This window comes from Mixophyes fleayi, chromosome 7, assembly GCF_038048845.1.
Source record: "Mixophyes fleayi isolate aMixFle1 chromosome 7, aMixFle1.hap1, whole genome shotgun sequence".
NCBI lineage: Eukaryota > Metazoa > Chordata > Amphibia > Anura > Limnodynastidae > Mixophyes > Mixophyes fleayi.
In genome coordinates, this window is record NC_134408.1 from 85,678,275 (window position 1) to 85,706,271 (window position 27,997).

The 27,997-nt window shown below is 40.8% G+C and overlaps 1 protein-coding gene across 2 annotated transcripts in view; it reads right to left on the reverse strand.

Moving 5' to 3' along the window:
• The window catches only part of GULP1 (GULP PTB domain containing engulfment adaptor 1), a 918,177-nt gene that overhangs the window by 221,988 nt on the left and 668,192 nt on the right, over positions 1-27,997 (reverse strand). The window contains exon 9 of one of the 2 annotated variants that reach the window (XM_075180054.1): positions 27,806-27,943. The exons of the other annotated variant lie outside the window; for it this stretch is intronic. Coding sequence (XP_075036155.1) covers positions 27,806-27,943 — 138 coding nt within the window. The remainder of the gene's footprint in view (positions 1-27,805; positions 27,944-27,997) is intronic. 2 annotated transcript variants of the gene reach the window in all.

Here is a 27,997-nt window from a genome sequence, read left to right on the forward strand (position 1 = left end):
CTCAGTCTCTGGGGACCTGGGGCCCTTCAGCTTGTGGAGGGGGCCTGCCTGCAGAAGATCCAGATGGTGTGGAGATACCCCACTCCTCTAGCAGCTTGATGCCTTCCTCCACGGAGGAAATAACATAAGTAGAGTCTTCGTAGCGAACCAGCAATTTCACCGGGAAGCCCCATCTTTAGGTGATGTTATTGGCCCTCAGAGCCGACGTGATTGATTGCAGGCTGCGTCTTTGGTTAATGGTGGTAAGTGAGAGATCCTGGTAAAGCTGAAGATCTCTGAGGGATGCCTTGCTGCTAGGATCCCGAGCCGCTCTGAGTATCGCCTCTTTGACATGATAGAAGTGGACCCTGAGCAGAGTGTCTCTTGGAACATTCCCTGGAGCAGTGCGTGGACGTGGGAGACGATGTATACGATCTATCAAACAGTCTTTAGCGTCCAGAGATGGTAGAAGTCTGTTGAATAAGGAAGCAGCATAGCTCTGAAGATCAGCATTTGCAATAGATTCCGGTATGCCTCTTATCTTAATATTATTTCTGCGAGAGCGATCCTCCAGATCTGCGACCTTTTCTCTTAGAGACAGGACTTCGCTTTGTAGAGAGTTATGCGAAGAGCTAAGAGCGTTGTGTGAGGAATAAAGATCGTTATGCGAAGAAACCAGTTCTCCAAACTTTGTCTCCAGATGATCCGTTTGATCTCCCAGATCCGTCACATCAGTTTTCAAACCGCCAATCGCTGCTTTCACCTCAGAGGTCAGGTCCGCCCTTAGTGCAGTCAGCATCTGGTGTAGGGCACAAACTGTCAGCGGGGCATCTAGGGCTGTGTCAGAGCCCTGGTCAGACAGTGGAGCACTCATAATGGGAGCTGCCGGCTCTGATGTCTGTCGTAACGGAGACAAGCCTTTTGATGTAGAAGGCGAGGTCGTTGTAGATTTCGGTTTTGGTTGAAATTTGATCGGAGGGGCCAAAGCAGTAGTAATAGGTTTAAGCTTTTTGGGAGGCATGATTTCCCAGGCAAGGCTTCAGGACCTCAGAATCTGTAAATAAACTCTGCGTACATAAAATCTCAGGAGGGTACCCCGCGGGTGGGAAAGGGTTGTAACACTTCAAAAGGCTTCCATTGGACTACACAACCCTGTCCGGGTCACAAGGGGGGACAACACGTAGCAGGTGCACCTCACTATCCGGCCAGACCTGTGCTCTGTCTGCAGCCAATGGGGACAGATGGGTCGAAGTGACACTCCTGTTGCCTCAATCCCTGCCAGGCTCTCCCTGGTCATACAGAAGGGAAGAGGATGGGCAGGCAATTACCTGTGATGGCACCACAGCCCACGGCAGCCGCTGACCGGAAGTCTTCCTCCCCGCCAACCGGAAGTTAGACCCCCGGAACACTGAAGACCAGTCAATGTCCCCCAGAGCTGAGAGAGGCTCCACGAGTCAGCCACAGTCTGCCCCCACTCACTGCTTATATCCGCCGGCTGGATTAGGCAGGGACAGCCTGTCTCCGCTACTGCCGCCGAAACCGGAAGTGCGGAGGTACAGGCACTTCCGGTCCGCGCGAGTCCACGATCTGGAGGCTTCGGTGTGTATAGCAGAGCGCCAGGCAGCCAGGGAGGGCCCCAGGGAGCAGGCAACAGCCCGTGCAGGATCCGGCCAGCGCGCGGTGGTCGCGCCAGCACCCCTCACGCCGCTCTGGACATCTGGGGTCAGATGAAGAAGCTTTATGTGGCGGCAGCTAGGCACAGGTAAGCCCCTGGATCAGTGCCGTAACTAGACATTTTAGTGCCCTGGGCGGGACAGGACACCGGCGCCCCCCATCTAAGTGGGAGTGACATTTGCCAAGTGGGTGTGGCCAACCTAATTTGGGGGTGTGGCTAGCACTTTACTGAAATAATTATGTTACACATACTTACAAGTGCTTGATATATATATATATATATATATATATATATATATAATATATATATATATATATATATATACACATATACAGTGGTGCGGTTCAAATAAATTAACAACCGTTTCTCTGCCCTACTGACCATTTAATGACCAGGAGGTTAAGGGGAATACAACGCAATACAGTGCTTGCAGGAGTGGACAGTATTTTCCCAAGGAGCAAACAAATGGAATTTGCACCACTTGTATCACAACATCATGTGTCCAGGTGTACATCTGCACCCCTTAGATGGATTTACCCCTAATTTTAAATTTGGCCCAATGTGTTTTAATGATGTGATCTGGTAATTGGCGACAAATACTTTTACACCTCTATTGTCCTGTGTGTCTACTCTGTGTGTTCTACATATACAATTCCTGCTAAATATTTAACTCATTCTGCATCTGGCCTTAAATGTTCCCAGTCCTACCCTAGATACACCACACAGCAGAATAATCTGACTGTCATGATCCCAGCTCTATTCATAGACTATAAAGTCTGCAAAATATGAATTTACAAATACATTTCAAAATGACAAATGGAAAAGATTACTCTCTAAAACTTCACACTTCTGCGGAATGGCGAAACGGCCTGTTTTGCCTGGAAGTTTTACAAAGATCAAGTTGGTGAGAAATTTCCACACAATTTTGTTCATCTCTGTCAACTCTACAGTGGGCACATTTACCTAGATGTAGTGGTGTGCCATGAATATGTTACTTTAACAGTGTTATGTGTAGGGCTTTCACCAAACTGAATACCCCAGAATGCCGTGACAAATATTATTTGGAGTCAATAATATAATGAGGCTATATAAAGGCTATAAAAGTAACAAACCTAGTTATGTGTTATAAAATTTACTACATAATCCTGGAAATTTACAAAAAAAATAAGAATACAAACATCACAGTCAAGTAGTGACATGTAAAATGGCATTAAATAAACGAAGGACACAGTGACTGCACAGTGAGGTGGTCTACACAGAATATGGACCTCTGCTGCTGCCCCCAATTTATTATCCATAAATCAGACTTTTCTTCTTTATGCAAGAACCACAGTAGACATGTGACATTAGATCTGTCCTCAGGTTATTGGAACTGACACTCTGACACAGCATCTTCTGCTAGTAGCCACACAAACATAAATGTTAGCATCTTTTGTAGGTACCAGCGACATTGAACACAACATGAAACATCCCAAGCGACAAAAGAAAAGAAAATGATTTTATACCCAACCTTACTGGAGACGTTATTACTTATCTGTAGGTGTATGGAGAGGGGTAAGATATAAAGAGAGCACTGTAGGCGGAGGGAGAGAGAGAGAGAGGGGGGGGGAGAGAGAGGAGGAGAGAGACGTTCTTCCGCAGTCCACCAACAGGAAGTTAGGCATTTGGAACGCAAGTTTGCGTTCCAAATGCCGAACTTCCTGTCAGTGGAACGCATATGAGTTCCACTGCGGGAGAACGTCTCTCCCCCTCTCTCTCTTCACCCCCTTCACCCCCCCCCTCTCTCTCTCCCTTTGCCTACAGTGCTCTCTTTATATCTTACCACTCTCATTCTGCATCTGGCCTTATCTGGCGTATCTACAGACTACAGTAAATGTCTAGATATAGAGCCTGGTAGCGGACAGCTGCCGCGCCCCTTTGGGCTCTGCGCCCTGGGCGACGGCACCGCCCGCACCACCCTAGTTACGGCTCTGCCCTGGATCCCGATGGTGCCACACAGTGTATTTGGGGGTCCAAAAGCGCTGCAAACCTAGCGGATTGTGGAGCCAAGGAAGAGCTCTGGAAGTTCCTGTCCTTCCAGGATGGCTGCCAAACCACGCCCCCCGTCTCTGTGGGTTTTAATAGACCCAGGGGCTTTCATTCATCTACGGAAACTCTGCTGATGTTTAGGTAAGCAGTCATGTCTGCACAGCATTCTATAAAGAACAAAGTAGAGGGGAGATTTTATTGTTAAGAACACCTTCTTATAGTTTGTGCACAAGAAATAGGGGCTATAAGTGAATGTGCTGCCTTGTGCGCTAAGGCAGAGCACAGCAGGAAGTACAGTTACATGCAAATGGTATTTAATAAACATTCTCTTTATTTTTCATTTTAAAATGTGTGGCCTAATTTGATAACAGCTAGTAATATTTAATGAAAATACTAATGAGTATACTAAATTCTGCATTTTTTTCAGTATGACTTGATTTGCCAGCTACAAAAAATGTAATTTTGGCATAGTTTGCCAAATTCTTCAAAGCATTTTACTTATCGCTACTTATGAATGTTTTATAGGCTTTATTATGCATATATGCAAACTGACAGACAAGGCAGTATAGGGTTATGTTGCATTTTGCAGTATCCCTGCAAAGAATATGATGTCCTCTCACTAAAAAGCAGTAACAACTACTATTGCATGTTGCCAGTGATTGCATCTGATTGCTAAGACAGTCTACTAAACAATGATGTCCAAATGATCAGGTGATTATATAAGTCTGAGAGTGATCAGCAATGATCAGCAGAAAATTTTGATGTTCAGTGGTAACTGAATACACTTATCATTCTTTCATCATCTCCACCTATCTGGATATATCCCTCACCCATATGTTCCCGCTTCAACTGTCTAAAATGCAGTAGCAGGACTGATCTTTCTCTCTAGACACTCCATATCCACCACACCACTCAGAAAATCACTACAGCGACTCTCCATATCCTCTGGAATCCAATTCCAGTTAACCAGCATCACCTACAAAACACTCAACCCTTCATCCATTTCAAACCTCATCAGCCTGGTATTAACTTAAATTGAACTCTCAGAGCCTTTGTAGTTTAGTTTCCAATGCACCATGGGTAGCTACAGGAGGTCTCCATTTTAGATATTACATGCTAAGAAGCAAGAGGTGCAGTATATGGCTCCCCTTAGCACAGCATCAATGGTAAGATTGCGCCCTAGTTATGCACTTTTGCCATGTTTTTCATGTTTGCATTACAATACATTTGTTCATGTTGTAAATGTATTTCCTAATTTCTGTATTACAGTTTTACCACTTGAATTATAACATTCTTAACTACTTGAATAAACAACATTGAAGTATGAGTGGTTATGATGTCTGTCTGATTATATTCAGGCTAAAGAGAAAATTATAGTGAAGACAGAACAATACCTACAGTCCCAATCACTACTCTAAGTCACACTAAGGTTGGTTACATACTACAGTATTTTCAGCTGAGTATTGGGTAAATCACACGATAAACTACCCTTTCGACTCCATATTGCATTAGTGTGTATGCTCCAGCGATGAACGAGGATTGTTCCATAGCACAGATCATTGTTTGATTTGATTGTTCAGCAGAACTATAAATCTCGTTCCGCTTTGGATCAACGTCCTTCCAATCCGGCAGTGTGTATGCACTCGTGATCAGGATCTCCATAAAGTTTACATGATGCTTTCAGCCAATGGTTATGACAGTTGAAGAGCACAGATGTAAGGGTAAATATTTCAAAACATGTATAGTGTGTACGCATGAATCGGCATGATGATCAAGATTATTTTTTTTCAGTCATTGGTTGTAGATAACACATTGCTTGGAAAATTCTGTAGTGTGTACCCAGCCTAACTTGTCTTGTCTCAGCTCTGCTCTCTTCCAACAAGATTGTAATTAGTCACAAGCAGGGCTGTCCCTACCTTTTGTTTATATGTCTGCACTCACTGGGTCTGATTCATTAAGATTCATTAAGGAATGTAAAGCAAAAAAAGGAGTAACTTTGCACCTTAGCAAAACCATGTTGCATTGGAGGGGGGAGATACATTTAAAATGTAGGACAGATTGATAGTTGGGGTATGTCAAGTCCTAGATCAACATTAAATTTCAGTGTAAAAATAAAGCTATCAAGTATTTGTGTGAATTAATGAAAAAACAGTATTTAACCTATGTGCAAAACAATAAACTAGCACCCCTTACATTGTAACATAGTTTGTCCAGGAGTATATTTGCTCCTTTTTTTGCTTTAATGAAGCAGGCCCACTGTGTTTACTTTGTACATTCCTATTGTATGTAGGTTCTGTTTTCATCTGTTCAATGCAACGGAGCACTGTGGCACCTTACAAATCAATAATAATAATAATAATAACAACAACTATTATTTACTAAGGAAAAACCCTATTGTAGCCCTCTTACTAAACTGCAAACTTCTCGGTGCATCTGCTGAAGTTCGACAGTTTACTTAGCAATAGAACAAATACACAAAGAATATTATCTCCCAGTCTAGTGCTGCAAGCCTTTCACGCTAATCCTAGGGCAATTCCTGACCCTACTTGGAGCATTGTAGTGAAAGGGAAGGGTGTACTGGACGCCGTATCCTCCTTCCATAAAACTGATGTGTATATATCAGCACCCAATCTATTCCTTCAGCTTTTACATGACCCTCTTCAGCTGAATATGTGGCATAATGTAAATATAAATATGCAGGGTTCTATCTCATACTTACCAACTTTTTTCAGTTGGTGTCCGGAAGCCTCTCTGTAGAAGGTGTGCGTGCGGGGGGCGGGGCTCCGAAAATTGCGTAATTTTGGCCCCGCCCCGTGACATAATGACGCAAAATGCGTCTATGACAGCGGGGGTGGGGCCAAATGCCGCGATTCCTGAAGAATCGTGGCATTTTGGCCCTAATTCGGGCAGATGCAGGAGATTCCCACACTCTCCCGGGAGACCCACCAGAAATGCGGGAGTCTCCCGGACATTCCGGGAGAGTTGGCAAGTATGTTCTATCTTCCCCATTTTGTACTAGGTAGTGAGGGGATTCTATTTCTATTATGCCATCATCCATGCTGTTGGAGGATGGGATATCTGTGTCCTGGTTTAGAGGGGTCACAAAACTTAAAATGGAGCAGGATTCTCATTGCTGGGCATCACAGCATTATAAATAAATTAATATGACATGCAATATGAGGTCAGCTCATTGAGAGGCTCATACAGAGTTAGAGGCTTTTAAGCCCAGAATGTAAGCAGAAAAAAATGCATACAGGAGAAAGCGCTTTTACACGCATATGTTTAGTCGGATGCATCTCAAGATGCATCTTGTAGTGATAGTGTAGAGATAGCGTAGTGTTGTCTTTTGAACGTCTTCTGTAATGTATCATAAAAGAGAATATTGTCTGGACAGTATTATTGATAAATTTGACACTAATACTGTTGTTTTCTTTATTTTAGAAATCCAATATTTTTTATTGATTTTCAATATGTATTTTATAAAAGAAAAGCAACAAAAAACAAAAAACAAAAACACAAGAAAAGAAATAAAACAAAAATATAAATGAAGTCTTAGTTATTAAGGATATTGAGATTATGCATAAATCTATGTCAAATTAAACTGTAGTTAAGATTAACACTAGTGACTTATGTATTTAATTATACTCTGTGCAATGTAGGCTGTATGCATTGCTAAGCATCCCATGGGGTATTCATATTCTGTCTATTTATTTATTTCCAGGTCCCTGGAACACGTCCTGCACCTTTAATTGTATTTAAAAGACCAAGGTGTAAATGTATCATACTCCGGTTTCTTCAACTCGCCTTTACAAGACAGCGCCGCTTTAAATTTTAGCTGTCATCTCGCCGAACTCCCGCAAGTTGAAGAAACCGGAGTATTATACATTTACCCCCAAATTTTGTGATACTTGTGGACTGCATTCTTACTAGTGTCTTGCCTGTCTTGGTTCACAGCATAATTTACAAGGACTTTTGTACTTATGTAGGTCAGTGGAATTTGCAGACAGCTAATTTCTCACTATAATGACTTTGGCAGTGACAGTATTGTAAATATGAAGTTATAAATGGTTTTATTAAGATTCTCTTTCCAGTATATACCAAAGACGTGTACCCTGGGTTCTAGAGGGGACACTGCAATTACTGTGTCTTGGACGCAATCCTACACTTCCATCCAAATTCTGTTTATCACACGACAATCACAAAGCATATGCTAAAACATATTCATGGCGGTCCCACAATTATTTCAACTACTCGTTTTAAAAAGGCTAGCCAGAGAATTTTAGACACTGTGATGCATAAACAGATGTACCTGCTGATATAGGAGACACAACATGGTATCTATTAGCTATTCAAAATATTTTAGATTTCCATTATGATAAAGTTGACCCACTGCAAGTAAACCAAATGTATGCTTGACCAAAGAGGACCTAGGGGTATATTTACTAAACTTCGGGTTTGGAAAAGTGTAGATGTTGCCTATAAAAACCAATCAGATTGTAGCTGTCATTTATTTAGTGCATTTTACAAAATGTCAGCTAGAATCGGATTGGTTGCTATAGGCAACATCTCCACTTTTTCAAACCCGCAGTTTAGTAAATCTAGCCTCTAGTCTGCTCTCCAAAGAAGCCCACAGGACACTCTCCAGAGAGTCCCACAACCCATGAATTAGGTATGTCAATTGAGCAGGGAGGTAATATATATTAAGATTAGGGATGACCAAGACACCCTATAAACAAATGAAACATAAATATATTGATGATTTGATATATGCTGTTGGGGTTGTACACAGGGGTTTTTGTAAGTTGTAAAAAATATTTTGGATGTATAATCATTTCAAATAAACTAATCTTGCCAGTTACAGTACGGGGAAGTCTAATCCACAAGTGTTTAGTTTTATATTTTCTGAGACCATATTGGTTACCCAGTCTCCTAGGTGCTTGAATCGCTTGATCCATAGGGAATTTTTCCTTGAGAAAGACCCCAGGAGGTGTGTTGAAACACTTTGGAAGTTTATGTGCAGTACAATTATCATCATCATCATCACCATTTTTTTATATAGCGCCACTGCAGAGAACTCATTCACATCAGACCCTGCCCATTGGAGCTTACAGTCTAAATTCCCTAACACACATGCAGACAGACAGAGAGAGACTAGGGTCAATTTTGATAGCAGCCAATTAACCTACTGTATGTTTTTGGAGTGTGGGAGGTAACTGGAGCACCCGGAGGAAACCCACGCAAACACGGGGAGAACATACAAACTCCACACAGATAAGGCCATGGTCGGGAATTGAACTCATGACCCCAGCGCTGTGAGGCAGAAGTTCTAACCACTTAGCCACCATTCAATTATTTGAACCTTAAGGAATTACTTCACTGGTGGAAAGGCGATTGTCAGGATCTGTAACCTGGGATATAACATCTAATGAATGCTGATATCTCCAAGAAACTTCTGCAAAGAATCTGCAAAGAGAGCTACCCAGAAGAAAAGGGTTGGCAGCTAAATATGTAGTGTATAAAACAAATAGATCGCGCTGCGCGAAAGTAAGTGCATATTCAAAGTGGTTGGTAACCACAATCAAAAGAGTTCTGCACATGGTGGGCCTGAGTCATTAAGGAGAGCAAGGCAAAACCATGTTACAATGCAAGGGGTGCAAATTAGTTTATTATTTTGCACATGAAATACTGTCTTTTTTGTCATGTAGCAAACAAATATGTGATAACTTTATTTTTACACTGAATTTAAATTTACCTCCCTCTCCAATGCAATCATGATTTTGCCAAGGTGTAAAGTTACACCTTTTTTTTGCTTTGCTCTCCTTAATGACTCAGGCTCGGTGTCTTTAAGCAGAAATAATTAAGAATCCTTTGATTTTATTGGTAGATATCCTCATGAGAAAATATATATTTATTTTAGTTTGCATGTGCTGAGATCAAATGATCATTACATACTACGCTATGGGCCTGAGTCATTAAGGAAAGTAAGGCAAACAAAGGAGTAAATGTTCTCCGGGACAAACTATGTTACAATGCAAGGGGTGCAAATTAGTTTATTATTTTGCACATACACTAGATACTGGCTGTTTTTTTCATCTAGCACACAAATAATTGATAGCTTTGTTTTTACACTGAAATGTAAAGTTGATCTAGGGCATGTCCTTCCCCAACTATAAATCTGTCCATACATTTTAAATTACCTCCCCCTCCAATGCAACATGGTTTTGCCCAGGTACAAAGTTACTCCTTTTTATGCATTGCTCTCCTTAATGACTCAGGCCCAATATATGTTTTCTTTCCTTTTTATATACATCCATGATCATTTGGAGACCTTTTGACGAATGATTAAGGAATTGAAATAAGAATCAATACAAACTCTTTAATATTAATATAAGGACTTAAATATATAAAAAACTGAAACCTGACTTTTATATATGCATGTATAATCTGTTTTACATAGTGGCCTTATCTCTAGGGTTGTTATGTTATGCGCTTGATGTGTACACTTTGATATTGTGATCCTATTAATAGAGTGGAGTGGCACTCTCAATATTTGAGCTGAAGGTCTAAGAAATAACCAAGGATATTTACCTTTACCTTGTGAGCTGTTTGCATCCGACTGTAACATCAGCATGTCATCCACATATAGTGCTATGTGCAGGGCCGCCTTCAGAAAAAATCAGGCCCAGTACGGGCCCCCGTGCCACCCGGGCCCCCCCCATGAGCGCCCCCCCCCCCATGAGCAACACATACTTACCTGGGGCCCGCCGCTGGTCTCCGCTATTCTGTCTTCAGCCTGGCTGTCACCGTGACAGCCAGGCACCAGGATCCGATCGCAGGGGTGGAGGAATCATTCCCCCTGCGATCATGTGATCTGTCACAGGCAGAGCACATGATCGCAGGGGGAATGAATCCTCCACCCCTGCGATCGGATCCTGGTGCCTGGTTGTCATGGTGACAGCCAGGCTGCAGACAGAATAGCGGAGACCAGCGGCGGGCCCCAGGTAAGTCTGTGCTAAGCTGTTGTACCGGGCCCCCTGGTGAGCCCGGGCCCGGTACAACAGTACCCCCCGAACCCCCCTGATGGCGGCCCTGGCTATGCTATCTGTGAAATCACCAATTGGGAGACATTGAAAATTCAGATAAGTATGGATTAAACAGGCAAATGTTTCCATAGTCAGTGTGAACAGCCCAGATAACAGTGGATATCCCTGTCTATTACCCTTACCTGACAATTTGCATTTTAATCCAGCAGATAAACCTGTCTCACACCCAAAGTGGTTCAGTACCTCCCATAAGTAGTTTTATTTCACTGAGTAAAAGACCTTGGCAGAATCCAAGGACATCACCACTGCAAGCCCTTTGGCTTCCTGGAACATTGGAGGCAAGTATACAATTGGCATAACTTAAATGTTAATAAATACAAACATGTTAGAGAACCCAAGCTCTACCACACCAGAGCAGCAAGGTTTCTCTCCTTGACTGAAACCATATAAAAAAAACCTGTCAGGCTTGAATTGCCGCTGGATGCTCAGACCACCAACTGGTATTAGCGCTACTGAACTAGGAGGTGCGGAGTCTAACGTACCTCTGCTGTTCACCAGTGGCCCCCATAAGGAGGTTTGGGCTTCATGCAAGAGGTAAGCAGTTCACGGGCCACCTAGACAGTTACCAGAGTAGTAATAGGGAATGGTCGGGACGGTCCAGGTCAAATCAAATGGAGGCAGGTGGTACAGAACGGAAATCCACAGAAAAGTCAAACAGGCCGAGGTCAAAGGTCACGAGAAATCCAGTAGAATAGTCAGCAAGCCGGGGACACAACGGAGGCAATTGTACAAACCAGGAGAGGAGTCAGAGGAAGCCGGGTCAAAACCAATATGCGAGCAGAAATAGAACAATGCTGGAGAAAAGAAGATTTAATACTCTGGCACCCTAATGGTGCCAGAGCAGGATTTAAATAGAGGCTGCTGCCGGGTGATTGGCGGAGAACAGAGGCAGTCAGACACGCTGACCGCAGGAAAGAAGAGATTCTCATTGCCTAGCAATGGGACAAGACAGCGCATGCACTCAATGGTGCGGAGACGGCCGGGGATGCTGCGTTCCTGTTGCCTAGCAACAGGACACCCCGGCCAGATCCGTCAGGTGACTGTCCCTGCTTCGTGGAGGAACAGCGGGGACGGCGCCTGATAAAAAGCTGCGCTCATTGTCTATATATAAAAGTGATTGTCTAATGTTACATATACAGTATAGCATTATATCAATAATATTTAAACATGCAAATACCTATATAAAACATAACCATAAAGGGATAACAAAAATTAAATCATAAATAAAAAATAAAAAGTAAAATATGAAAAATAAAATTCATTCATCTCATGTTATAAATAAACAATCATTGACACTTAAAATCTGTATATTATTTCTATATGGTAATTTACTATGTAACAGATATACCATTCCAGATATCATTTGTCGAGAATGCAGTTTGGTGATCTGTAGATTAACTGAGAGATCCCAGATATAGTGAATATTCGGAAAAGGTGTAATGTTCGCATCTGGCTATAATGAACGTTGTGTATTACAATATCAACAAGTTCTTGTAGTATGGAGTCGAGAAGCTATTTGTTGTAAACAGTCTTTGGCTGCAGAATCAAATAGATCTGTACCTTTGTGGGCATCAACTGTATATAGAATTCCAGGTTTTCCAATGATGTCTGATGACGGCAAACTTGCATGTTTTGTTTTTTGTTTTAAGCCAAGAGAATAGTTTGAGGTGATGTAGGGATGAAATAAGTCCTTGATTTACAAATTGTAATGTGAAGGAGAGTTCTGACTTCTTTTTTTTTTTTCTTTTAAAGACTTTATTTATTAAAGTTTGTCACAAGAAGTAATTACAATCAACAAGGATAAAAGATACAATTTTTTTTTTATAACATTTGTTTTGATACTAAAATATGTATATATTATTGGGTATGATTTAGATAAAAATGTTGTTATAATACATATTATTATTACTATTATTATAAATTAATAATTACTCACTATTGTTATTTACAAATGTATATTACATATTATTATTATTAATACATTAGCCAATATTAATAATAATAATTATTATAATGCATTATAATACAGCAGATATAAGATTTATTCTTGTGTATGTATAAAAGTTTCTCAATTCTCAAATAGTAAAAGTTTCTAGTTAGCGTTAATAACCATCATCAATCTGTATTTACATATGCCTACAAGTTTCTGCAAGTGATACAATAGATATATAATAACTTATGATAAAGGCAAGTTGAGATGACCAAGTATAATTAAAGTGAGAGCCTAAGATTCACAAGTGTAGTAACAATAGCAACATAAAACTAGAGATACTCACTGACCCCCGTGTTTTGGTTTTGGTTTTGGATCTGGATTACCGTCGTGTTTTGGTTTTGGTTTTGGTTTTATTTGATTTTGTTTTGCTATTTTGATTAAAAATCAATGTTTTTGGGCCTAAAATAACCAAATTTGGTGCTCCACCTGTTTCTTGGATAAGTAATGTAATTGTAAAGCTAATAAATTATCCAAAAAACAGTTTCATTAATAGTAGGCCTTCATTAATTCTACACACAAACCAGATTGTCTTCCTCTCCATCTATGATTATTGGCAATGCAGCCATCGTCTTTGGATGTATATTACACCCTACACTTATACTTAAATATGTAAAGAAATGGACAAAGGCAGTTTGGTTTCTGTCTCTCTAGGCCCCCATCCAGTTGTATAAAATACCAAAAAATTCAGCCGTTATAGACTGTACAATATTAATTGAAATGGAGAAAGCCAGTTTGGTTTCTGTCGCTCTAGGCCCCCCTCCACTTGTATAAAATACCAAAAAATTCAGCCGTTATAGACTGTACAATATTAATTGAAATGGAGAAAGCCAGTTTGGTTTCTGTCTCTCTAGGCCCCCCTCCAGTTGTATAAAATACCAAAAAATTCAGCCGTTATAGCCTGTACAATACTAATTTAAATGGAGAAAGCCAGTTTGGTTTCTGTCTCTCTAGGCCCCCCTCCAGTTGTATAAAATACCAAAAAATTCAGCCATTATAGACTGTACAATATTAAGAGAAATGGACAAAGATAGTTTGGGGTCACTCTGTGTATGACACCCTACCCTTAAGGAGAAATTGCCCAAACAGCAGCTTTTCAAGACGGTACGTGATATGGAAATGCCTCAAGTCCCTTTTCTCTTTGGGGGTAGATTGCACCCTACTCTTTTGGCCTAAACATCCTGCTAGGATATCCAGATGACTGTAACTCCTTAAGCTAGTGGGTAGGTTACAGATAATGTGGTATACCTGCCTGGCATTTAGTTTATATTTGTATATCGTATTCTAGTAATTGTTTTTCTTGCAATAAATACACTGTTGTTCTTTTGTAATTGTATTTGCCTGAGTGACTATAAGAACCCTAGAAGATATTAAGTATGCTTCCCTGGTATAGTAAGGCCCCTTTGGCTGGTCAGCCAGCGTGAAGTAGGTATAATTGGGTAAGATAAAACCAGTATCTTCAGAGATACCCATACACTCCTCAGGATTCTGTGAGTGTACAAGTTGTTCTTCAGCCTCAAGTTTTTTTTCAGGCACTAATCTGGCTGTTTTAGAGGTGACTGACCTACACTCTGAGCAAGAAGGTGGTGCATGGGAAGTTAAGGAATATGCATGTCTACGTTGGGTTATCTCTTTTGCAATGAGGGTGTGCTGCTTAGAATCAAAGAATACCATGTTTTTTGACCGTCTACTAAATATGTCAGTGATACTGTCCTTTCCAGCTTGAAACACTTGGGATTCTGAAAGCAATAAATATATTTTTTTGGTTGGTGGTAGGGGAGGGTGGTCTGTGCTGCTCAGAGTCAAAGAACACCCTGTTACTGCCCCTCACACAATTGCAATTGCTTGGAGCACTTAGGATTTTAAAAGCAAGAAATATATGTGTATTGTTTTTTGGGGGGTGTGCTGCTCATAGTCAAACAGCACCCTATTTTGTGTCCTCTAAATAGTTCAGATGTCACTGACACTGCCCCTCATACAATTGATTGCAGGATAAAATACTTTAGATTTTGAAAGCAAGAAAAATGTTTCTGGGTCCAGTGTTCTGTCTGTCACACATGAAGGAAACACAAAGCATATTTTAACCCACCCCATATGCCCTTCATATCTTTCACTAACTGGGGTATACTTGTTTCCCTTAAATCAAGCGAAATTACAAACAGTTTAAATTAGCAAACTAATCTAGACCTGAACAATAAGGAAAGTTCTGGGGTGGGTGCTAACCAATACTAACAATTCTAGTAGGGACTCTCATGTGTATTGCTTCCACAATACTGCTACTAATATATTTTTTAGGGTACTATGCGCCAGTAGCAGGGGCGGATCCCGACTTTTGCTATACCCCGGGCAATTTTAGGGGGGGCGATTTAGGCCCCGCCCCCTTTCTAATTTCTAAGGCTGCAGGTCTGCTCGGCAGTGACAGTGCGCTGCCCCGCTGCTCTGATTGTGTTTAAAACACAATCAGAGCAGCCGGGCAGCACACTGTCACTGCTGAACGGACCTGCACAGTGTGCAGCCGCCGGCAGCAAGCCCCTGCTAGGGGGGGGCGATTGCCCTGATCGCCCCCATCCCCTGGATCTGCCACTGGTCAGTAGTTTGGAGCACAGTGAGACAGCACAGAATCTGGAGCATGTGATTTTAACTATCTAACAGATTTACTTATTGTTATAAGGGTTTGTTAAACATCCTGAGCTCTAGCTGATGGTCTCATTTCCAACCAGTCTACTGTCTTCTGTGGAGAGAAAAGTGGGCCTGTAACCACCTGGAGTCCAGCCAAAAACAACATGGAATAAGGGAGTTGAAGATCACATAGCTTTCTTTTGACATGTGTAAATTGCATCTATTTTCCTTGATCTCCAATACAAATTCAGAGAAATGATATTGTATAACTCTTGAATTTTAGAGAGCCATGTTGCCTTGCTAGTTTAAGGATGGTGTCTCAATAATTAAAATGTAGGTTTTTTTGGCAATGAGGGTACAAGATGGGGCATCTGGTTGAAGTGCCTGTGGTGGGAAGAGATGAGCTCTTTTAACCATATTACTGGATAAGGCTATTTTCAAGGAATTATTCTGCCCTTTCTAGAAGCCCAACAATTTGTGATCATTGCATCTCACTCTGTCCTCCATATTTAACAATTTCTGTTTACATTGATTGATTTGTGCAACCCGGTTGAAGATTTCACCTTTGAGAGTGGCAGTATTTCCTCCAAAGTGGATATCATTTGTTCTTCCTCTCCAACCCTCTCACACATCTTTTGAAGATCATATCTGTCTAGCAAGAGGTTGCTCTCTGCCTCCACAATCTTGTCATTGAACCTCTTTTCAGAGGATGTAATTGCTTGCTTGTTGGAGGGATGGGCTCTCCTGGGCTTGATGGTCTAGGTCTACCATTAAATGGGGAGGTGGGGTGCTGATTAGTATTATTGGAATTGAATTAGCACATGTAGCATTTCAGTTTGATCACAGGGGCTGCTGTATGCTTGGATTTCCCCATGACGACAAAGGTACCCTATACCACAGGCCAGCCACTACTTTGTGGTGACTATGTTTCTCTGAATACCTGCCAGACCATGACTGGGTTACAAGAGGAGTTTTCCTACCATCCTATTGCTTAGGCTCAACTACTACAAGGATGAAGATAGCTAATTTGCACTCAATGTCTCCAGCCTGTGTTCTAGTTGGAGATTAATGTCCAGGTCCAGGGAGCCCCACTCCAAAATGGCAACAGCGAGGCTCCAAGTAACTGCGAAGTAACAAATGGAGCCTGCAAGGTTTCTCTCCTCATCCATGGATCCCCAGCACCAGGGTGCAAGCAAAAAAAAGGTTCCTCTCCCCTACTACAGAGCAGAGAGTAGGCAGGGTCCACGTCTAGTCACTGGCAGAGGTGTTGAACAGATGGCAAGCTCTTCAGCATAAAGGTAAGTTAACTTATGGTGCCGCATTAGCAAAAAAGGTTAGGCCTCCTTGGAACAAGTCTCTTCTTGAGCGATATCCTCCTATTATGTTCCCTAGAACAGTTTTGGGGTAACTCAGTGCTGACATCAAATCGTTATGATGCAGATGAAACTGATGATTGTGTCCGACAGTGTTTTCTTGCATTTTCTGCAGGGGTGAACTGATTTTATCCCAGAACCACAGAGAGGTACAGTAGCTGGACCAAAGTACTGCCGGGAGGTGCAGTGAATGTTTAGAGCCAAATACTAGTAGTTGGGTACAAGTAGCAGCAGGTATGGGAAAAAGAATTTGACTTTAAGATTACAACTCCCTACAAGGCCAAGCCACACACCCCTATTTACTCCTCTTTAAGAATCACATGAGAATCTTCATCCCTGCTGCAGTCCAAATGGTAATATTAATTTAAGCAGCATCCTATATAGAAGATGTTTTTTCTTTAAATAGCAAGTTAAGAACCTTTTAAGGATGCATCCAATTGTCATATTTTCTTAGTTGTCCTGGTACAAATCATTAGCTTCATTTCAAAATGTCTTTAGATAAAGAAAACTGAGGGCTGAACTAAGCACAAGGGGAATTAAAAGCTGAGGTTGTGTTCCTTAAGTAAAGATCATTTCTCTATAGGGTGACATTTCTAGCAGGGTATGGGGGTACGCCCATTAGTGTGTCACTGGGGGAGGGCAAGACTAATTAATAAAAGTTATAGGTAAAGTATGAATCAGCCTCTTCGATCGAGGATATTGCTCACCCACTCTCCCTGGTCTGGATGGATTCTTCGGCACCTGTGCTGGATTTGCGATGTTCTATTTTTGTGCATGGCCTAGTATGGGTTTCCTATTATTGGAGGTCCTGGCAGGCTTTTGTTGCCGGAAAACACAGTGCAGTTGGTGGCCAATGACTGGTGGGCGCACATTAATGTGGTGGGCATTCTGAACCCATTCCCCTTCGAAGTGTCGGCTATAGTCTCGGTGTAAATACCACCCTTGTGTGTCGGCTTGTGGTTGCGCTCCTTTCATCTCAAAGTGGTGAAAATTCCATGTTTTTGCCACAATTAAGTTTAGTGTCAATTATTCTAGGTATATGTTAAGAGGGTAAGAGAGGTTATGTAAGATAAGAGTATCAACTATTAAGCATTTTATTGCAAATATCTTAACTATAATATAACAGTTATCAGCTTGTCATATGGGAAGAAAGAGAGGGAAGATCTTAAATTACAGCAGCTAAACTTTTTTATGCCCCAAATAGTGTAGAATCTTGACAGTTATTAATAAATATGAAAATCAAATTTTAAATCTAACATGTCACTAAATGCAAACACAAATGCAAAATACAAATTAAAAATAAACATCTGTTGTTTACCCATTTAAAAATTTCATGTAATGCAAACAAATGGCTGAGATCTTTACACCATATAGTACTAAAACACTAATAAAATGTCACTACAAATCGACTTTGCAGTAACGCTGAACTATGGGGAGTCTTTTTCAGTCTGAGCTAGTATTTGCTGATGAGTGGTGAGATCTTTCCTTTTGGATAACAAAAATACTTTCATCAAAGCTAAGTGATCTGAAGGAACTGTGCTTGGTTCCATAATTCATTCTCACCAAGATTTTTCTCCCCACTTTCTCCTAATATCTGTTTATGCTTATATATTGATACATATGATTTGTTGAAGCAACTTTAACATAATGCAACTTTAACATAACATTATTCCATTCTGAGGTAACCTGGATATACCAAACCATTTGAATCAATTATTAGCTTAATTTAAGATTTTCCATTTGCTCTCTTGATGTAAGTAACTCACTTTTGGAAGTGGATTTGTGATGACATTTTATTACAGTGTTTTACTGCTATATGATGCAATTAATTTTTACTTTTAGAGATTTGTTTTTATGAAAACAACATTTTTTTATATATACACATTCACTAGCGCTGCCATATTTTCTTTTAATTGATTACATTTAATGCGTAATGTTGTCCTGTCTGCTGTCTGCTCAGTCTCTAAAATGTTGAAACTCAACCTTCTTGTTACATTTTATCCTCTTAAGTAGTGAAGTGAGTGCACATGCTTGCAAACTTAAATGTTTGGTAAAAATAAAAAACGAATACCTCATATTTCTATTGTGCTAGATATATTCGAATTAGCGCTGATAAGAACAGACACTCACAATAAACGTTCTTTTGGTATTAATATATAGCATTTATATTGCCATGCAGCTGGTCTCCTTAAAGATGCAGATGAGACCGAATGTGGGCATATTTCCTTTTTATAGATCTTTATATTGCCTAGGAAAGCCAAGATATATTATAGACTGCCTACCTTGTGCTGTCACAGTCAGAATTCAATTTTCATAAGGTCAGTAACCCTGATGAGTGACTTTTTTTTGTTTGGGTGTTATTTTGTTTCCATAGAAACCATTTATCCACATTCATTACTCCCACTCTTTGCGCAAGCAGTTGCAATGTCAACAGTTAAAATGTCGACAGTTACAATGTCTTCACAGTTAAAAGGCCGAAAGACAGAATGTCTACATGTTCATAAGTTCGACACAGTTAAAAGGTCGACATGTAAAATGTCTGCAGGTTATAAAGTCGACAATCAAAATATTGTCATAGCACTAGATTTAAAATGGTAATGCAGGAAAAAAGAACATTGTGCTCCCCCAAACAGCTTAAACTGCTAGCCTAGTCTGGTACTAGCAAAATCGATGGGACCAAAATCATGGGATTCTCACGATTGTAGTAGAAGGCTTTGCTATAAAGAGCTCCATGGCGCAAAATGAGCTCTTACAGAATTACTCATATTTATAACAAGGGGATTTCCCATGGCTTGAACTCAGTGCTTGTGTGTAAGCCATGTGTTATAAACATGCCTAAAGCTGTAAAAATCATTATGCGCTGAGAACTCTTCTCAGCTAGTGTTGCGCCATCAATCAGGTTTTTTAATTTTGCTAAGGATCCATCGCTGTATTACATATTAATACCCTGGATATAGGTGAGAATAAAGAGGTTAAATGAGAGATGTGTATGAGATGTTTTTATTTCAATTAAAATAATATTTACATTGGTTTCTGTGTTTTGTTTAATTTTTTTCTTGGTGCGGGCTTGGTGCATTATAGGTCCCAGCGGCCGCTGGCTGCCAGGGCATTATAGCACATGTGGTTCACTGACAGCCCGCAATGCCCTGGCTGCCATGGGTATGCTGGTGTGTGTAGTAATACAAGCGCCAGAATGCCCCACTGTTAGGAACAGCAGGTAACTGCTGTTCTCTTTTTGGATGCTGCACTGTCATTTTCAGCCTGAGTGTGATCACCTGAACTCCTCTCACCTGCAGCTCTATCTGACACCTGCCTTGATTGGCTACTACTGGTTTAAATACCTGTCAGCTTCAGTCTGCCTTTGCCAACTATAGCGTTCACACGCTTGATTCTCCGTGCTCCTGGTTCTGTGATTTATCTGCCAGTTACCTTATTGATACCTGTTGTGACCTTTGCCTGGATACTGACCTTGCCTGTTTGCTTGTGACCTTGACCTCTGCCTGATTACTAACCTTGCTTGTTTGCGCGTGGCCCTGACTTCTACTTGAATTCGGACTTTTCATCTGAGAGATCTCTTCCCATCCGCACGATCGTGGTGCCAGCTACCTGCTCCATCAGTCTCCCCTCTGTCTGCAGTGTTTCACAGTACAGTTTTATTGCTCCATCTTGCTCCGGCATTTTCCCTGACACTGTGCTGCTCTCTAGCTCCATCTCACTCAGGCCACAGCTGGTACTACACCATCCCCTGTATCAGGCACTCTGGGCTCATTTCTTCCCTCGATTTAGTTTTGTGATCACATATTGCCCTGGTTCTAAGAATTTGAAGGCTGATGCCTTATCCAGAAGTTTTCTACAGAAACATGAGGATCCCCTTTATAAAACATCTATCATACCTTCTCAAACCATTGTTTCAGGGCTAACTCAGGATTTGGCAACCCAGTTATAGGCAGTTCAGGATCAGGCACCAGCTTCCATGCCTCCCAATTTGCTGTTTGTGCCAGCTGGTCTGAGACAGTCTGTCTTGTCTGATGTCTATGACAGCAAAATATCTGGACATTCAGGTTTCACGAAGAATATCGTTCTGTTTTGTGGCCTTCTATGAAGAAAGACGTTAAGAGACTTTGTACAGTCCTGCGAAATTTGTTCCAGGGTGAAAACACCCAGAGATTTACCCATGGGACAGATGATGCCTTTAACCGTGCCTAGTGTTCCATGGACCCACATTTCCATGGATTTTATCACAGATTTGCCTTTGTCTAAAGCTTGTAATTGCATTTGGGTGATAGTTGATCGCTTTAGAAAAGATAGCTCATTTTGTTTCTTTACCAAAGCTACCATCTGCTAAGTCATTGGCCCTTGTGTTCATTAAAAATGTATTCAGATTACATGGAATACCCACTAATATTGTATCAGATAGAGGAACTCAATTTGTGACCCAGTTCTGGAAATCATTTTGTGCCTTGCTTGACATTCAACTAAGTTTTTCATCAGCCTATCACTCGCAAACTAATGGACAGACGGAAAGGGTAAACCAGTCTTTGGAACAATATTTAAGATGGAACTGCCCATCTCTTTGAGGATACCCCGTATGTTACATGCATCCTTATGGATGCCAGCTCTTACTTCCCGGAGGTCAAGCAAACCTGCCCCAGTGATAGTGGATGGTCACACAGAATATGTGATTGAAAAGATTCTTCATCATCATCATTATCATTTATTTATATAGTGCCAGCAAATTCCGTAGCACTTTACAATTGGGAACAAACATTAATAAAACAATACTGGGTAATACATACAGACAGAGAAGTAAGAGAACCCTGCTCACAAGCTTACAATCTATGGGATTCTTGATTCCAAATGAGTACAACGCCAACTCCACTACTTGGTTCACTGGAAGGGGTATGGCCCTGAAGAAAGATCCTGGATTCCTGCCAGGCACTTGCATGTCAATGACTTAAGAAGAGCTTTTCATCAGCAGTTTCCAGATAAGCCTAGATTAAGGGGTTCCTTAACTCCTTATCAAGGGGGGGTAATGTTAGGAACAGCAGGTAACTGTTCTCTTTTTGGCTGCTGCAGTGTTGTTTTCAGCCTGAGTGTGATCACCTGAACTCCTCTCACCTGCAGCTCTATCTGACACCTGCCCTGATTGGCTATTACTGGTTTAAATACCTGTCAGCTTCACTCTGCCTTTGCCAGTTATAGCGTTCACACGCTTCCTTCTTTGTGCTCCTGGTTCTGTGATTTGTCTGCCAGTTTCCTGATTGATACCCGTTGTGACCTATGCCTGGATACTGACCTTGCCTGTTTGCTCGTGACCTTGACCACTGCCAGAATACTGACCTTGCTTGTTTGCTCATGGCCCTGACTTCTACTTGGATTCGGACTCTGCCTTTTCATCTGAGAGATCTCTTCCCATCCGCACGATCGTGGTGCCAGCTATCTGCTCCATCGGGCTCACCTGTGTCTGCAGTGTTTCACAGTACAGATTTACTGCTCCATCTTGCTCCGGCATTTTCCCTGACACTGTGCTGCTCTCTAGCTCCATCTCACTCAAGCCACAGCTGGTACTAAACCATCCTCTACTCCACACTGCCAGTCTTTAATACTGATGGAGGTTGGTACTGCATCCTGTTACTACTCAGTGTTCCTGCTTAATCTGGTCCAGGAGTATCTCTGCCCAGCATTTCACTGTTAAGTCCTATGTGGTGCCTACCTACCAGAGTTGAGTTATCACTACAGGTATTCCTCACTTAACGACCGAGTTCCGTTCCAACGACTAGGTCGTTAAGCGAATTGGTCGCTAAGTGAGTACAGTACTGTAATATACACCTACATGTATTGTAATCATTTATATTGATTCTGAATAAAGAAATTGACAAAAGAAAATTGTATTTTGAAGTTAGCTTTACTTTGCATAACTGCATAACATAAAAGAAACATTGGTACAGTAAAGCTGTACAAACAGCAACAATTACAGTACAGTACTGTATAACAAAGAGGGCCCAGGGAGATCACAGCAAGGATATCTAAGGACCTGTAGATGTATGAGTGGAGGTCCTAGGTGTAGGTTTCGGGAAGTATTCTTTTAGTGTTGTTTGTTTAGTAATTTTTTTCTTTTCTTCATAAATTTCACGATAGCATAGTAAAACATTATTTATTTTCCGCTCCACTTTCATGAACCGTTCCACATTTGGGTCCATAGCCTCTAGTTGTAACATAGCCGCATTCACTTTTGAATACACACCAGCTAACTTTTTTAAAGTGAACTTCTTTTGTACTTCTTCCATTGTTTCCTCTTCGTCATCATTTTCCAAGTGTTGCTGAGCTTCCAACTCCATTAAGTCTTCGTTGCTCAGCTCTCCCTCAACATATTCCACTAGTTCTTCAATATCTTCTACTTCAACCTCTAAATTAAGATTGCTAGCTAGTTGCACAGATGTTTGATTTATGACATCGACCTGTGTGTCTACATCAAATACTTCAAAATTATTTGCAAATCTTTTTAGGCATTTTTTCCATATGCCTTGCATACATTTTTCTGACACTTCCTTCCAAGATGAATCAACATTCTGTATGCAGTGATAAATATTGTACGACTTCCAAAAATCTCGAAGGGTTACCTCATTACTTTCAGTTTCTGCTACAGCTTTGGAAAAAGTTGTGCGCAAATAGTGCGCTTTGAACGTGGCTATAGCCCCCTGATCCATTGGCTGAAGAATGGCAGTTGTGTTTTTAGGCAGATACACCACCTTTACATCCGGGTGTAGATCATCAAGATGTTGTGGATGGCCTGGGGCATTATCAAGGAGGAGCATAATTTTAAAGACAACTCCCTTCCCCTGACAATATTGCTTGACTTGGGGTATGAAGCAGTTGAGGAACCAATCCTCAAACAAAGCTTGTGTCATCCATGCCTTCTTATTTGAACGGTAGTAAACGGGCAATGTGTGCTTATTAATCTGCTTAAATGCACGTGGGTTCTCTGAGCGATAGATGAGGAAAGGCTTTAACTTGAACCCGGCGATATTTCCTCCCAACAACAGGGTGATCCTATCTTTAAAAGCCTTGAAACCGGGCATTGTCTTTGCTTCCTTGTGAATGTAAGACCTTTCCGGCATTTTTTTCCAAAAAAGTCCGGTCTCATCCACATTAAATATCTGTTCCATACAGTAGCCACCTTTCTCAATGATTTCATCAAATTCGTGAACAAATTTTTTAGCTGCTTCAAAGTCAGCGCTTGCTGCCTCACCACAGGTACTACGATTATGCAAATTGAATCTTCGACAAAACCGTTGAAACCATCCATGGCTTGCCATAAATGTTTCTATTGATTCCTCCTCTCCTTCACGCTCCTTCAAAGTATTAAAGATACTGCGTGCCTTAGCTTGAATTATGAAAAGGCTCATCGGCATTCTTTTTTGTAGCTGGTCGTCAAACCAGATTGCCAGTAACTTCTCCATTTCATGAATGAGGCCTTTCCGCTGCCTTGTTATGATGGCTTTAAATCCCGTTGAGGCTTTCACTGCCTCTTTCACTCTATCTTTGTCCTTCAGAATTGTTGAAATGGTCGAATGTGCCAGCTCCAAATCTTCTGCTATCACTTTCACTTTTTTACCAGCTTCGTAGTCTTTAATAATCTTCATTTTCATCTCAAGGTCAATAGCCTTTCTTTTTTTGGACATTTTTTATCTATGGGTGCACACAAGGGTTCAAATTTAGAAACCAAATACTGTATGTACAGCTGTATGTTGTATGTACTAATTGAGTGTGAATGAGAGCTAACTTACACATGCACATACACATGCTTTAATAGCGAGGACATGTATGGCAAATTATTGCAAGTCTTGTTTGGGGGACCTACATAATGGGGATGTCGGGCACTCGTATAAATAGTGTCCTATGTATCTGGTTACTAAAATAATAAAAATTCTTTTCATTTTAAAATAGTTTCAGCAGCTTAGTTGAATGATGAAAATACTGTACAAGTTTCAAGTACTGTAGAGCTAACTTACCGCACAATGGAGACTGCAAGGGTATCAGGTGCGTCTTGTCTTGTCTTCAGCTCAGAAAGAAACTATGCGGGTACTAAGGGCGTGGTTACTTCCCGTCGCAAGGGCACAGGTCATTAATTTCCCCTATTGCTGAGCGGCGGAGCCGGACGTAACAACGGGTCGTAAGTCCGAATGGTCGCTAAATAGGTCGGTCGTTAAGTGAGGAATACCTGTACTCGAGAAAAAGTCCTGGGGACAACCGAATACCGGCGAACATATCCGGGTCTATAGGAAAGCGGGTTGCTATAGGTGTAGTTCTCATCAACAACAAGTTCTGATAACTCAACTCATAGGATGATTCATGACACCCACATGCCTTAATGGCAGCTTTGGCACGCTGGGTCCTGTAATGCACCAGGGACAAAATGCTTTGATGCATAGTAAAATTATTATTGCATCACACCCACCACCCAGGGGAGTGGAGAGAGCCCTAGTGCTATCAGCACGGGACTGAGTAAAGTACACCTAGGGGGATGGGAGGGCACTTTTTTTTTTTTTTTGCTGATCCGATATCCCTAGGTCATCCAGTGTGGGGCTGGTTTGGCATTATGACAGGGAAACCCCATGATGCGGGTTTCCCTGCTATTGTGCCACCGGCCTAAGCTGGCAAAGCCTAGTGCTGGTAAGGGTAAAATCGGGGAGGCACCTCACACTTTTTTGTTCCCCCAATCTTGTTAGTACCAGCCTAGGCTGGCAGCACTAGTACTGGTTAAGCTGTTTGTGGGAGGGGGGCATTTATTTTTTACATTGAAGTCCATTGTATTTTCCTGCATTACCGTTTTAAATCTAGTGCTATATGTCGACATTTTAACTATCGACTTCACATCCTGTAGGCATTTTACATGTCAATATTTTTACTGTGTACCTATTAAACATATAGACATTCTGACTATCAACCTTTTAACTGTGTCGACATTATGAGTGTCAACCTTTTGTTGTAGAGATTGTGACTGTTGACATTTTGACTGTCAACTTTTCATACCTAATCCATTGCATTATACCTTCGTTACAAAAAAAAAATATCTAAAACAAAAATGTCTACCTTTAACTCAGGGGTCTATAGCTTTGTCAGGCCTTGTCCAGATCACCATTTTTTGGTATCACTATACTCAGGAGACCTAAGCACTTATATTTCGAGTTTGCGGTAACAGACAATTTTTCCAATATAAAGCCCATTAAACAAAAATAGATTTATTCCAATACCAAATAAAAGGTCTATCTTTCCTGAAAAAAATATAGCATTAGCTTAAATAGACTAAAAAAGTAGAAATAATATTCCCAGTGCAAATAATACTTCTCCTAAACATAAAAAATTGGGCTGGTCACAAAGGGTAATCTTTCCCCACAGTCACTAAGTGGTTATATATTGAATTTGTTCACAGTCTATCAATTTGTGACCTAGACATTTAGGGGGGGAATTCAATTGGCCATGTTACTGTAAAAAGTAACGCTGCCTGTGCACTATTACTGTTATTACAGTAATAATGCACTTAAATATCGTTATTACGGTAATTTCAGTGCCGACTTTTTGCCCGCAGCTCCCTGAGCCTGGAGCAGAAGGCCAGATTGAATTTACCGTAATAACGGTAATCGAGTTAATGTGGCGCTAATCTGGGAGGAAATTAATTCCCCCTTTAATCTGATATTTATCAGTTTGAAATTAATATCTAACATCCTGTTCACTTCCCTACTGCCTACTATATAGTACAGGCAGCCAATACTATTGTCCTTTGTAATATTACCCCTTTCTGCAAAACATTTAACACATGACATTTAATCTATGTTGCAGAACATATGTTACATTTACATGGTGTTCTTCAACCACAGAGCAGGAATAAGAATACAAATATGTATAGATCATCTTAGTAACAATTTGGAAATGTAAATAATCTTCCTCAATGTGATTCTTTAAATTTGAAACTTTGTAGAAGTGTTGGGGATTTTGATGCTAAACAGTTTAATGACTACACAGAATAATGACATTAGAACAATGGGGTCTCCTGCATAAATACTCTCTCTGTAGTCTCTGGCTACAGATGTTTCTCCAGACATTATAGCTGAAATCTAAGAAAAATAAGAGAATTTTATATACACAGTCATGAGTGAGATTGTTCAAATCAAGTGGACTGAACAAAAAGTGGCTCAGTCCAATCATCTGACAATCTCCTATAGTGCTGTTTACAAATAAAATAGTTCAGGGCATAATCCATGTCATCTATTGTCAGCTTAAATTATGCAGGATACGTCCAATACAATGCATGTTTACAGTTGCTCCTGATTGCAAACACAAGCTTTAGTATGAATACGTGACCGTCATAACTAGTATCGGCACTTACCCGTGACCTGTAGCTGGTACAAGTGATACGACAGCAAAACCCATACCTTTGAGATGCCCAAAGCTTGAAATGAACACTGCAGCAAGCACACAAGCTTGGCCCATCATTACTGTATATTGACTACATACCTACACCCATTCCCTTCCCTGTTTCGCCCCTGAAATCGTAGGCTATCACAAGGGTTCCTTGCGTTCGTAGATGATTTGGATGTTGATGCACTCACTAGTGTATGGTCCGTTTCTGGGTATGCGCAGAGCAACTTTACTCAAAATACTGCATGTATTGGCACTTACATAACTTAATGAATCAGCCCATTATGTGCATTTAATCAATATTTTTTTTAGCAGAATTACAGTTAAGCTGTATTTGTAAGAAGTATTCTGTTTAACTTGGTTGCTACTCTGACACACATAGTTAAATTGTTAAACAAAGGGCCGAAAAACTTTTTTTTCCCAAGATGTATAAAGCTTAGCATGGGAACAACTGCAAATTAAACATCTTGATCTATTTTCGCATGACAACTTGGAGCCATTAATAAAGATAAACATCTGCAAATTTTACGCGATCCCAAGCTGTTATAGCAGTTTCTAGCCAAGCCAAACCCTTTTCATGTAGGACAAAAAAACACCCTAAAACATCTGGCATACTTACACATTTCTCGCTATCGAACACATAACATAAGTGCTTATTTGACTCTGAATCCTTGCATATGAATGTAAAAATCCTTTTGTCAGCTTTATCATCAGCACAAAATGATATCCTGTGTAACTGGCAAATGTGCAGAACTTCCTGCAAACAAACAGAAATGAACTAACTCAAACTTGATAGTAATTTTTGTATTTC